General features: G+C 39.0%; 1 protein-coding gene across 2 annotated transcripts; it reads left to right on the forward strand.

Annotated features, from left to right (window-relative positions):
- Positions 1–1,549: 1,549 nt before the first annotated feature.
- LSM6 (LSM6 homolog, U6 small nuclear RNA and mRNA degradation associated) lies at positions 1,550–12,450 on the forward strand. 2 transcript variants are annotated; one of them, XM_020782987.3, is made up of 4 exons: positions 1,550–1,686; positions 9,697–9,808; positions 10,135–10,248; positions 12,191–12,450. In XM_020782987.3, exons 2-4 carry the CDS (start codon positions 9,715–9,717, stop codon positions 12,223–12,225), a joined length of 243 nt encoding a protein of 80 aa, XP_020638646.1. In that variant the 5' UTR covers positions 1,550–1,686; positions 9,697–9,714; the 3' UTR covers positions 12,226–12,450. The 2 variants fall into 2 exon arrangements, with proteins under 2 accessions (XP_020638646.1, XP_020638647.1); XM_020782988.3 differs by lacking the exon at positions 1,550–1,686 and adding an exon at positions 2,131–2,259.
- The last annotated feature ends 1,671 nt before the right edge of the window (positions 12,451–14,121 follow it).

The raw sequence follows: 14,121 nt of genomic DNA on the forward strand, positions 1-14,121 counted from the left end.
GCAACTCAAGAAGATACACATCTTTGCATGAAGAAGAGTAGAGATTTCCTAGACTGCTCTTAATCTACTGTGCTGATCTTCCTTCCAACTTCAATTGCTATTCTCATTGTTGTTGATGTCACTTCCTTCCTTCTCACAGCTCCTTTTTGTTCCTTCAAGGAGAACTTTGTTTCTAGAGATGAAAGGAGCAGCTATGGCTCCAGACGTCTCAAACTTAGCTAGGTAGAACTAGGACATCTATCACATTTCCTATAAAAGTTTTTCTCAGTTGTTTCTAGGGTGGAAGGCAAAAAAGCAAGGGCACTAACCAGCTGTTGTTTTCAGTCTCTTCTTTCTCTACGCAGTCACTCCTTTTTTTGAAAAATGGCATGAAAATAAAAATATGTATAAAAATAACATTATAGGATAAATATATAAATATTATACAATATTTGTATTAACACTGAAATGGTTCTGATAAATATGGATTTTCTACCAAACTACCTGCATTTTTGCATAACATTTACTCATGCTTTTTACTGCTTCTTTTCTATATTAACACACACAAGTACTTGGTCTCACATGCTTTCAGGGCATACTAGTTTCATAAAGAAACTACTACCATTTGCACCTTTTGGATTTTACAAAAGCACTGCTGTTTTCAGTCATACGTACTACAGTATTAGAAGCAATTTTATCCTCTAGGCTTCCTAACTATTTGGATGTCACACACATAGCCACCATGGATGCTTCCTGCTGGGTGTGCATGGCCAAATTGTCCCAATTTGATTTCAGTCTTCATCTGCTACTCTTTCATGACAGCTTTTGCCACCTATTGATCCAGCAGGCTTTACTTCTGAGCAAATCATCTATGCATCTTTTCTTATAGCTAAATTATGCAAAATCAATATGATATTTGTGTCAGGTTTAGAGAAAAGACAAAAGGGAAGTTCTCAACAAGTGATTGTGAAGTAAGTTCCAGCTGAATACAAGCAATACAGGGGAGGGAGAATTCTTGGTAAAGAACATAAGAGCACATCTCAGGGTCTTAACTGCAACTTGCTTCCTAAAACATCAAGACGTTTTCATGCAATATACAACTCTGTACTTATTTCTGACATTTCCTTAAAATTTATCAGGCCAAAATAAAATAAAAATAAAAAAAATAAAGAACACAAAAAAGTAGTTTGTGGTTTCCTAGGCAAGTCCACCTCCTCAGACATATAAGTTGAGACTATCCCCGCTCTTTAAAGTGGTTATCACAGTTCGGAGTATCTGAGCTGACACCAACAACGATCTCAAAGGAAACAAAGGAAAACTTATTTTTTTTTCTAGACACAAGTCATTAGCTGATACAGCTACATAAAAAGAGGGGCCACTTATGAACTTTCGTCTTTCTTCCGAAAAAAGGAGTCATCCGGACCAATTTTAAGCCTGCCTGTTTTTTGGGGAGGGGTGGTTTTTTTTCCCGGAAGTCGGCCACTCCCTAGTAAGGGAAGATTTAGGAAATCGCTTCAAAGAGCAGTCGCGGGTGGGGAGGAGGATGCTCCCCCTCGTTTTAACGAATAGAGTCGCACAAGTTTGGCCTGGCCCAGCCACCGTAGCAGCAGAGCGCGGAGGAGGATCGCTGATTGGTGACCCTTCGAGTCCATCATTCTTCGTTCCAGAGACCGCCCGAGGTTGTTAACTAAGGCGAAGAGGTGCGGGGTGAGTGACTCGGGGAGGTAGCGGCGGTTGAGGGGAGGTGGGGCGCGAGCGGCCTTTCCGGCCGGCGGCGGTTTTATTGAAGGCGAGCCGTTACGTGGGGCCGGACTCAGGGAAAGGGCCAAATGCTGCTTTCCGGTTCCCTCTCGCCACCTGGCTGAGTCGCCTCACGATTAAGTGAACGAAGCAAGCGACTGCCGCTGCCTCGAACTCGGCTTGCCTTAGGCCAGCGGTGGCGAAGGCGGGAGAGCAGCCTAGCGTGAGGCCGCCGAAGCGTGGCTGCTCTTTTTTCTTTTCTTCTCCCCCCCCCCTTCCGCCCCACGGCTGGCTGTGCCCGTAGAAAAGGCGCCCGCCCAAGCAGTCTCCGGGAACGGCGTCCCTCTAAGGCCCTGCAATCGTCTGTAGCTTTAGCAGAATGGGTGGCTGCGAATAGTCCCTGTTTCCATGTTTGGTGGAAGTAGCTACGTTCAGTTTCGTCCTGAAACGCATTCTTCCTATGAGTGAATTTGAATCCAGGTGTCCCCGATTTCGAGTAGCCCTAACGATCACGTTGCCCACGCCTTTTAAGCTTTTAATGTAGGTTTAGCAAGCACACTGGCAGTGAAATGGAATAAAGATGGGTGGGAGTCCTTGTTTTTTAGAACAGATATATCTGAGGGACTGTTCTGTTGGAACTGGCTGGTAAAATAATTCAGGTAGCGCAGTCTTAATTTTGTCTGTGTTCTGAGAACTTAGGTGTATTCACATTGCAATATAATTTAGAATGTTAGGGTTCCTTTTCCTTCGGGAAGTGTAGAATCATGAGTTTGGAACGGATGTTAAAGATCATTCGGTCTAACCTGCTCCTTGTAAGCTTTTCATTACAGCAACCCTAATAGATGGCAGTGAAGTCTCTGCTGTACAGTTGTTCCCAACCTTTTCCAGTTGGGCTCCCCTTTTATAATAGTCGAGTAATATGCGACCCTCGCTGCCATGTTTGCATAAAAGCATTTTTAATGAGGGGAAGTCATCCCTTCTTAGAAAGTTGTTGTTTAGTCGTTCAGTCGTGTCTGACTCTTCGTGACCCCATGGACCAGAGCACGCCAGGCCCTCCTGTCTTCCACTGCCTCCCGGAATTTGGTCAAAGTCATGTTGGTCGCTTCGATGACACTGTCCAGCCATCTCCTCCTCTGTTGTCCTCTTCTCTTGCCTTCACTCTTTCCCAACATCAGTGTCTTTTCTCAGAAAGTAGAGGCTTCTTTCTCCCCTCAAAAGGGCCTGTTTCTTATACATACATTCACCAGTCTGAAATGGCCTTCGACAGCCCAGAAAACACTTTTCAACCCCCCTTGTGATTACTGTCCCCAAGCTGGGAAACACTGCTCTACTAAAAGGAAATTTGCTGAGTCTGGGGAAGCACCAGTGACTCATATCTAGGAAAGTTTTGTAGACTTTCAGGTAAAATCCTGCATCTTCCACTTGTAACATTTATTTCTGCTGTCTCTATCTACAGGGCACTATTCTTTTCATCCAGCGCTATTCCTCTGTTAATATGGTTAATGATCATATTAGTTAAACCAACTGCATCACAGCACTGACTTGTACATGTAATCCACAGAGATGCCTATATGCTTTTCACATGTAGAGTACTGCTGTTACATCTCCCTCATCATATGCTTCTATCTTTAGTTCCTAAATGCACAATATTTATCTTTGCTAAATTTCACATTGTTAGCTGCACCTCAGATTGTAATCAGTAGTCTTTTAGAATCTGTTCCTTTTCCACAAGATGTTACTGCTCTTAGCTTTATGTTCCCTGGAGATTTTATAAGCCAGTCCTTTGCATGCTCATACAGGTGATTTGTAAAAATCTTAAAATGGAAAGCCAAGTCTGATGACTCATAGTCCAAGGATATTCAGAAACAGTAGTTCTGAGAATGCTAAATATTGAATTGGAATGTTCCTTGGTTCTTCTGCCTTATTGAATTTTCTTGTGAATTTCATAATGCGTTGTTGGTGAGCCTGTGAAAGATTCAATTTCAGACATGTAGGGTGCTCTGCATTTTAGAAAATACTTAACATGCTGTATTATATGTCAACATATTTTTTAGATCTGTTGCAGATAACAATATTGCAGCAATAATGTTTTTACCTGTTGTGGAAATAATTAAGTCTTCTAAAATCTGTCTTCTTCCATATTTGGTCTTATGTTTACTTATATAGGCTGTCCAACTATTTGTAAACCAATCACTGCCTCATTTATATCAGGAAAACAGGTGAACTAAGAAGAAGAGGAGATGAAAGGGCAGATGAGGAATTAAATTACTAGATACACTTGTAAGAACTTGATGGATAAAATCCTAGGGAACAATATGGGGAAGGATGATGAAAAGAAAAATAAGAATACAAGTACTAGATAGAAGTAGTATTTTATTAGAGAATTATTTCATAGTTACTTAAATGAGGAAAGTCTTCTGCTGAATACCTCCTCTTACGTTGATAAGTGGTTTAAATATAAAATTATTTACTATATCAGTTGTCCCAGGTAACTTTCTAGGATACTATGATGCATATTTGACTCAGCCCATTGTTTATAATAACATTGTTGCTATAAGGGGGTGCTGATAAGTATTGAGCCTTTCCCAGAAAAAAATGAGCTAGGAAGCTGTAATTGCCACACTATTCTACATATTCCCCCAGGAAGTGAATGCACTTGCAACATCTGTCCTGCAGCTTCTTAAGTCCCAGCAAATAAAATTCTTCTGATTGCTGGTGTAACCACTCATTTGCAGCATTAGATGGTGTAACCACTCATTTGCAGCATTAGATGCCTCCAGAACACTCCCAAATTGTTGTCCCTTTAGGTGTTTTTTGATTTTGGGGAACAGATAATAGTTAGAAGGAGCCAGATCGAGAGAATAGGGTGGATAGGGCATCACTTGAAAGCCTAAGGACGTCGGTTTTGTCATTGTTTCACCTGCAGTGTGTGACGTGTTGTCATGCAACAGGATGACACCTTTAGAGAGCTTTCCTCAACGTTTTTCCTTGATGTTTTGCCTCAACTTTGTCAATAAAGCACAGTAATATTTTGCATTGATGGTTGAACCCTGTTGGAGGTAGTCCAGCAGCAGAACTCCCTTCTTATCCAAAAAAACTGTTGCTATTTGCTTCTGCACCGACCTTTGCACTCGGAACTTCTTTGGCCTGAGGGAATCACTGTGCCTCCATTCCTTAGACTGTTCCTTTGTCTCAGGATCATAACAGTAGATCCATCTCATCCCCAGTTACCAGTTTGCCCAGGAAATCTGACTCATTTCTTGCAAAATATTCCAAAACAGTCACCGACGATTCCACACGTTTCCTCTTTTGTTCAGTTGTCAAAAGTTTGGGGATCTACTTTGCTGCCAGCTTTCTCATTTCCAAGTCGTTGTGGATAATGGCACCAACTCTCTCACGTGATATTCTCAGATGTGTAGCAATACTTTTGGCTGATACAGTGGTGGCCTGCATGATGATGATAATCCATTCCATAGAAATCACTGTTTAGCGAAATCATCGTCATGCGAAATGTGATTCTCCATTGGAATGCATTGAAACCCGTTAAAAGCGTTCCAATGGGGAAAATAGTCGTTGTCCAGCGAAGATTGCCGATAGGCAATTTTGCGAGCGCCGATCACCTGTTAAAATGGCTGTTCTGCGAAGCATGGGTCCAGAAAACACGGGGAAGCCATTTTGCGGAGCCACCAATCAGCTGTGAAAATTATCGTCTTGTGAACAAACAGTCCGTGAAGCACAGACCATATCACCGTCCAGCGAAAATCCCCCATAGGAATGATTGTCTTGCGAATCACTATAGCAATCACAAAACCTCATCGTCATGCGGATTCATCGTTTTATGAGGTCGTCATCTAGCGAGGTACCACTGTATTCAGTGGTCCTCCATGATCATGTCATGGATAGCTTTCACATTGGCAGGCACAGAGACAAACAGTCCTTCCACTGGGTTTCTCACTTTCAACACCGAAATGGCCAGTTTTAAAATTGACAACCCAACGTTTAATTGTTGCATATGAAGGGCCACTGTCACCCATAGTTTGTGACATTTCATCATGGATCTGCTTTTCACCTTTCCCTTGGAGAAACAGGAACTTGATTATGGCCCTATGCTCTTCCACATTGAACTTTTCTGGAGGTGCTGCCATGTTCACTTTGGACCTGAACATGAAAGAGAAGTTAAAATCATAGGTAGTCGATTTTTGCACCATTGAATACAGACAAATTGGCCAATACAGCCTGCAATTTACAGCTCCCTAGCTCAGTTTTTTTTTCTGGGAAAGGCTCAGTACATATCAGCACCCCCTTGTACCATAATAGTCACTAGCTATGTCTTAAGTAGCTAGGTGTAGCTATTGCCCAAAACATAGAGATATTATTAATTTAAACAAGCAATAATACATTAACTTAATTGTTCATTTAGTTGCCTGTATCCCTAATATAATAATAAATACCAATACTGTTCCTTTCTGCTACCTAGGATGGTGAATAGGCTAAAGTTCCAATATCTATTATCTTTACCAGTTTCTCAAAAAACAAAGAAACTGGGATCCCTAAATGTTGATGTTTCTTCTGGAACTTTGTTCTCTTGTCCAGGAGGTAGCACACACTCCACTAAACTCGCAGGCTTCCAGCAGACTTGAGGTGTACCTCCAGTGCAGGAGTCTTCACTTCTATGTTCTATGAAGGGCCTCCTTAACTCTGCATCTTCACTTGTACTCGGGTTTTATTGTTGTCCAGTCATGGTTTCCTTTAGTCTTCAGTTCAATTCTTTATTTAGGAGTCTTCCCACTGATTGGTCTCTTGTCACCATCTTTTATGTGTCATGCCAGCCAGTGTGTAATCAGATTTAAAATGTCTGTATTCTAATACTATTTTGATGGACAGTCTACATCTGTCAGTTCTTGGGAAATGCTTGAAACTCTCCAGTCAAATTTCTACAATTTGATTCTTTCTGCGGCTGGCTAAAGAAGTTGAGATAGCAGGAGTCAAACAGTTGAGTGTTCCATTCAGATTTTTTGGACTCCAAAATCTCATCATTTTCTGGGATTTTCTAGGCAGAATTCTGGGAGTTCCAGCCCACAAAGCCACACCTTCAGGCACCTATATTTTGCTCACCTAGAGCAGGGCCTAGTCCTTAGGTGGCAACTGCATTTATGCTTGTCACCTGAGGCAGTTACTTTATTACAGCAAATGGTAGGGCCGGCTCTAGATCCAGGCCTGAATTTCAGCCACACATAAGCCTCAGTTTAAAGTGCTTCAGTGGTTTGATTGCATTAGTGCTTATTTTCTCTAGCTAACATAAATGTATGCATGTAATATACATTCTGCCACATGTCAAGGTACTTTCTTCACAGACTTTATAATTACAGTTCTGTCTACACTTGCCTGGATGCCCCACTGAATTCATAGGGGCTTGCTTCTGAATGGACAAATACAGGATTGGACACAGTTTTTTTGTAGAGATTGTGAAATGGACATAGTTATATTCTTAATTGAAATATTTACAACATTTCCAGTGCAGTACATCTAGGTTCAAAAAGACTTGTACTTACAGGTTCCATGTTTGTAGGATCATGTCTTTAGAGCCTTCAAATTTATGCAGAATGGCTCATAATGGCTCATATTAATTGTGATATTTGAAGAAACACAATCAAGAATAAGTATTGCTTTCAGAATATGCTGTCCAGACAATTTCAAAAGCAACAAGGTGCTTAATGGAGCTGAGGTTTTAGGAATTATGGGTAGTGCTTTCACTAAATTCTCTAGAGCTCAGATAATTATTTACTGTATTTTGTTTAGAAGCAGATCTAATAAATTAGTCTTGCACTACAACTTTGCTGATTCAGTTTCCTATGTTTGGATTCAACCCACCAGTCACTGAGGAAAGTTCTAAATATTATTGGCATTGAATGACTGTACTTACACAGTTGTGGCCAAAAATATTGGCACCCTTGCAATTCTGTCAGAAAATGCAGCCCTTCTCACAGAAAATTGTTGCAGTTGCAAATGTTTTGGTACTTACATATTCATTTCTTTGGTTTGCATTGGAAGAACACAAAAAAACAGAGAAGAAAAGTCAAATCTGATACAGTTCCACACAGAAACCCAAAAATGCACTGGCCAAAATTATTCACACCCTTAACTTAATATTTGGTAGCACCCACTTTAGAAAAAATAACTGAAATCAATGGCTTCCTGTAACCATAAATGAACACCTCTCTATTGGAATTTTGGACCACTCTTCTTTTGCAAACTGCTCCTGGGCCTTCAGATTTGAAGGATGCCTTCTCCCAACTGCTATTTTGAGATCTCTCCATAGGTGTTCTATGCGGATTCAGATCTGGACTCATTGCTGGCCATTTCAGAACTCTCCAGCGCTTCGTTTGTAACCATTTCTGAACCTTTTTTGAAGTGTGTTTCGGGTCATTGTCAGAAGATCCATGACCTCTGGTGGAGATGCAGCTTTCTGACACTGGCCATTATGTTGCGCCCCCAAATTATTTGGTAATCATCAGATTTCATGATACCGTTCACACAGTCAAGGCATCCAGTGCCGGAAGCAGCAAAGCAACCCCGAAACATCTTTCAACCTCCACTATGTTTGACTGTAGTGACTATGTTCTTTTCTCTGAATGCCTAATTTCTTTTTCTGCAAACAGTGCCATGATGTCTTTGACCAAAAAGCTCTCCTTTTGTCTCATCTGTCCACAGTACATTCTCCCAGAAGAATTGTGGTTTTGTCACATAGGTTTTGGCATACTCCAGTCTTGCTTTTTAATGCCTTTGTGTCAGCAGTGGTGTCGTCCTGGGTCTCCTACCATAGCGTCCCTTTTCATTCAGATGGCGACAGATAGTGCGAGCTGACATTGTTGTACCCTGTGTCTGCAGATCAGCTTGAATTTTTGGGAAGTTAATCTGGGTTCTGTATCCAACGTTCAAACCACCCTTCATTGTAATTTTTCAGTAATTTTGCTCTTCCGTCCACGTCCAGGGAGGTTAGCTACAGTGCCATGGGCTGTAAACCTCTTGATGATATTGCACACAGGAACATTAAGATCTCTGGAGATGGACTTATAGCCTTGAGATTGTCGATGTTTTTCCACAATCTTTTCTCTCAAATCCATAGACAACTCTTTACACTTCATTTTTTTCTCCATGCTCAGTGTCACACACAACACAAAGGTTGAGTCAACTTTTCTCAACTGGTTGCAAGTGTGATTACTATATTGCCCACACCTCTTACTTGTGACAGGTGTCTAAATACAAATTAAAAGAGCATCACATGCTTGTCAAGCAATTATTTCTTACAATTTAGGCAGGGTGCCAATAATTTTGGCCACTGCATTTTTGGGTTTCTGTGTGGGACTGTATCAGATTTTACTTTTCTTTGTTTATTTTGTGTTGTTCCAACGCAAACCAAAGAAATGAAATGTGAGTACCAAAACATTTGCAATTGCAACAATTTTATGAGAGAAAGGTTGCATTTTCTGACGGAATTGCAGGGGTGCCAATATTTTTGGCCATGACTGTATATATGTTTTCCTAAGTTGGCAATTTGTTGGATTACGAAAATGTAGTACTGAAATCACAGTAGTCCTTTCATATGTAAAATCATATGTAAAATCAGTCTTGATTCATCAGCACTGAATTGATGTGGAAAACTATATATAATACAAACAGCAGTGTTGAACTCTTTGAATGTTTTTAAGTAAGGGTGTGTGGGAAACAGATGTTTTAAATAATGCTGTACACACGTTCTTGATAAAAAAGATCAGATTCTTTAATTGGTAGTTTTATGTAATGAACATAGACCTGCTGTTTTAAAGTCTTTTCAAAAGAGATGTCATACTTTCTTTCTCTTTGATATTTATTTCCCTAGTGAACACTTCTTAGAGTCACCACACAGTCTCTGTATGTTGAGCATTTGTGATCACTTTTGAGTTCTGACTTTAATCATTCTCCTATTTCTTCATGTAGCTTTCGAGATCTGGAACAATGAGTCTACGGAAACAAACCCCAAGTGATTTCTTGAAACAAATCATAGGAAGGCCAGTCGTTGTAAAATTAAATTCTGGAGTTGATTATCGAGGTACGCTCTTCCTGTATTATTTCCAGTCATCTTGATATATTCTGGTAGAGAGAAAGGGGCTGATATAATTTGTGTAATATTTTGAGAGTTCTGCACAAAATTAAACTCTGCTTTCATAGGTTATTTAAATAAAGGTGGGAATACTGCATGCGAAATTAACTAAATATCTAAACATTTAGCCAGTCCAGCCAAGCTTCCTGGATTTGTCTATTTGTTTTTATCTACCCACCTTCACTTCATGATATATTTATACTCAGTTTCAGTGCAATGTTGGATTACGAAAATGTAGCACTGAAATCACAGTAGTCCTTATTTTATTTTTCTAGGTGTGCTGGCGTGCTTGGATGGTTACATGAATATAGCTCTAGAACAGACAGAGGAATATGTAAATGGACAATTGAAGAATAAATATGGAGATGCTTTCATCAGAGGAAACAATGGTAACTGTGTTTAACTAGAAAACACTTGATTTTGGCTTAGTATTCAAAATCTTTCAAAGAAGAATGTGTGAAGAATACACATAGGCAGCTGCTTTGCTTGTGGTGAAATAGTTGTAGCAAACATGCTTCTGTGGAAGCCCCATGGTGAATGACAGAAGACCCAGCACTTTCCACTCATATCCCTCCAGATCTTCAGGCACACATAAGAGGTCTTTAGGGAAGGCCAGGGTCATACTTCAGCTTCTGTTAGGGTTTGACAGAAGAGAAGAATTAAAGCAAATCACCCTCACAGAGAAAAGTCAAAAAATGGGCTCAAATCTGTCTGGAAATCGTGCAAGGAAATTATATGTTGTTTTATTTTAAATTCATATTCCAGTGTTGATCCTGATATTAGAAAACATCTGGCTTTTTACCCATCCCACTCCTGGCTCTGTGGTAGTATTAATTTTGTAAGGATTATATGGAAGTTTGCACCAGTTTTTCAGTCCTGGAAATGCAAAGGGTAGAACTTCTTCCTACTCACTTATTTTCAGTCAGTGATAAGAAAAGGTAAATGGAGGTGCAGTTTGGTGGGAACATTTAAATGAATAAAATACTTCACAGTACAGGAACACTTGCAGTAAACAGATGCATTCCATCAGAGAGGACATTCTTTAGTATGGCAGCTGTCTTCTTGAGATTAATATTTCAAGGGCATCTTCATGTATTTAATAACAAAAAAGAAACAAAATGCTGCAAGCATAATTAGGTATACTTCCCATTGATTGCTGGCTGATAAGTCAGTGAGTTAAGTATCTGGTTGTGGAGCCAGAGTTTGGGAGTTTGGTTCCTGAAAGTGCCTTTTGGAGGAAGAGCCAATTTGTGTAGCCTCGGGCAACCTGCACAGCCTCAGGATGTCCACACAACAAGGATTGTTAGACAACTTCTAAGTAGCCTATACCTAGAAAACTCTGGAAGGGGTCATCATAAGTCAGGATTGACTTGATGGCATGATGGCATACTTTTATTATTATTCCTGATACTTGAGGATGGAGCAAAAACAAACAGAAAACTTGCGTTGATTGACTTCTGTGGTATTTTTTGATCCTGGAATTTGAATTATCGACAATTAGCATTAAGACTGATTTAAGCAATCTTAAGGTCAGGGTTAGAGGGTGATTTTCATGTACAACTACTTTTTCCAAAACCCACGGAGAATTCCAGTGTGCCCCTGAATTGGGTCAGCCTACTAACAGCCATGTTATATTGCTTTTGCTTCTGAGCATCATTGTTAGCGCTGAAATGACACAGAACTTATTTGTCCCAACACATTATATTGCCTAAGGCCAAAAAACACTCGGTGGCAAGACACAGTGGATTTCCCATGATAATTCTTGTCCCAAGAATTATCTATAACAGCACAAACAAAACCTGTACACTGTAAGTTAGTGAAAGCTGGTGTTATTTACAGCTGTTCGGTTGACTAGACCTGGTTAGGTCCGGTTCTGTGTGAATTCTGCAAAGAATTACTCAAAAGGACTAAAGTGTCTCATCTTGTAACTGAGTTATAATTGCTTAGCTTTTACTGGATCATGTGTTTCAGTTTATAACAGAATTGAGTTTTTCATACCATTAACATTCTCATATTTCCAAACCTACCAGCACAAGTAATTTAGAGGGAAAATAGACACCAGGACCATTGTGCAAACTTTTTAAAAGATGATGTGGTGTGTAATAGATTGGTTCTATAGTAGTTCTTATCTAAGAGATTCAGATCTTCAGCAGATTATTTTTTAAAGGTTTCATTTGCTTTTTAAGTTTCATTTTTCTCATATATCCTTTAGTTCTAATCAGTAGTTTTGGCAGTAATAAACAGTTTGTGGACTGAAGTTGGCATAATATCCATTGTCTGTCATATGGTACTAATCTTCCTAATTGTTGTTTTTTTATCTCCTTTAAACAGTTTTGTATATAAGCACACAGAAGAGGAGAATGTGAACCTACCTGAAGATGGAATATTTTGTACTGCAACTTTTATTTCTTAAAATTCTTTTGTTTGTTGCTGAATATTTCAGTAAACAAGATTATTATAGTGTGCTGTAAAGTTACATGACCTGTATAGAAGACTAGATATCTTTTAATATGTAAAAACAAAGTGGAATTTTTTTTCTCAGTTTGGTATATTTTTGTTATACTTTGAAAAGAAATAAAAATGGAAAATAATCTGTTTATGGTATAAAGGTAATTGTAAACAACATCTGGTATTCACATAGATAGTTCCAGTTTGGGAGATAACACTGCACTGAAGGCTTTCTTGGGCTGCAAAAGTATGAAAGTCTGATTTTCAGGTATATTGGATGATGAGGAAGGTAGGAAAAGCTACACATCCCGTTTTGAAAAAGAGCACACTTAATTTCTTCAGCTGTCATAAGAGAGTGAAATATTTGTTTAGTTGCTGACTGAAGATAAGCAACAAAGATGTTTACTTTGTGGTGTAGAGGAGACAACTGAACAATATAAACCAGTTGGAAGTAGCACTGGTCCACCTAGAATTAAACATCACTGATGATAAACTTTTCTGTTTGTGTGCCATTGCTCCAAGTCCGAGTAACTCTTCATTCTAATTGATGTTAATGTTGTCTTTTATTCCCCTCCCATCAATAGATTGGGAGGCTTCATAAGTTTATAGGGGTGCTATTATACTACAGGATGAAAGATGTAGCACCTAATGTAAAACTCAGCATATGTTTGTTTTTCAAAAAGAAAAAAAAGATCAGATTCCTAGTTGACATATTACAGCTGGAACATAAGTTCATAGCGATTAATATAATACAAGTAAGAATAGTCTATATAGAGCTAAGGTTACATGTTCATGTTGCATAACTATTAAAGATTCATGTGACCACACATTACAACAAGAAATGTCCTAATATTAGGAATATAAGTAAAAGCCCAGTTTTTGCAGTCTTAGTCACTAAATCTAATTGCTAGTTCCACTAGAACAGACCCTTTGAATCAGTTGCTGAATGGCAAGTCAACACATATATAAAACACATGGGATCAATGGGTCTGCGCTAGTTGGGATTGGTAATTAGATTTAGACCCATATATGTAAATAACAAAGAATATGATTACTATCTCTTAAGTATAAGGGGGGGATTTAAACATTTTTACAGCAGAAATATGTTCATGTTTTAAAATATGGGTGAGCAACAACAAAAATTAATACCATAAATGTATTAAAGAAAAGTTCATCTTAAAATACATCCATTCTGCACTCACAATTTGCTTAGCACTAATTCCCCTTGAACTCAATGGGACCTATATTAAAGTAGATATCATAGAATCGTAAAATAGTGAAGTTGGAAGGGGCCTATAAGCCCATCAAGTCCAACCCTCTGCTCAATACAGTACAGGAATACAAATCAAGCATAGGATTGTGTTGTTAGGGTAGCTAAACCAAAACAGAAAGGGACCATAATATGAGTTTAATGTTTTTACATATCAAGCTTTTTTTTAAACAACAACAAAAAAAAAACACCTCAGCTTGGGATATTTTTGTCCATTTTGTTGTTCTTTGAGCAATTTAATACTGCCCTAATGTTACCTGTACTGTGCATGAATGAGCATTAACAATTGTGTGAATACAACATGTTCCATCTCAAATACCAAAAGACTTAATCAACATAGGAAATAACTAGACTTGACAAAAAGAAATTAATAATCATTAACTGATTCACTTTAAATATTTCACACATTTCTGCTCTACATACAAAAAGAATACAGTTTTATAGTGCATTTCAGTCATTTATAACCTTGACAAGGGCTTGGGAAAGGTCTGCAAAACTTGGAATCACATGTTCAGCCTTGTATCAATGGCCACTTTTTGGGGAA

Source organism: Pogona vitticeps, chromosome 5 (genome assembly GCF_051106095.1).
Source record: "Pogona vitticeps strain Pit_001003342236 chromosome 5, PviZW2.1, whole genome shotgun sequence".
Lineage (NCBI taxonomy): Eukaryota > Metazoa > Chordata > Lepidosauria > Squamata > Agamidae > Pogona > Pogona vitticeps.

Coding starts and splice junctions, on each gene's coding strand:
- LSM6 (XM_020782987.3), top strand. CDS start 9,715: ATGAGTCTACGGAAACAAACCCCAAGTGATTTCTTGAAACAAATCATA. Junction 9,809..10,134: donor TTCTGGAGTTGATTATCGAG/GTACGCTCTTCC, acceptor TTATTTTTCTAG/GTGTGCTGGCGTGCTTGGAT. Junction 10,249..12,190: donor TTTCATCAGAGGAAACAATG/GTAACTGTGTTT, acceptor TCCTTTAAACAG/TTTTGTATATAAGCACACAG.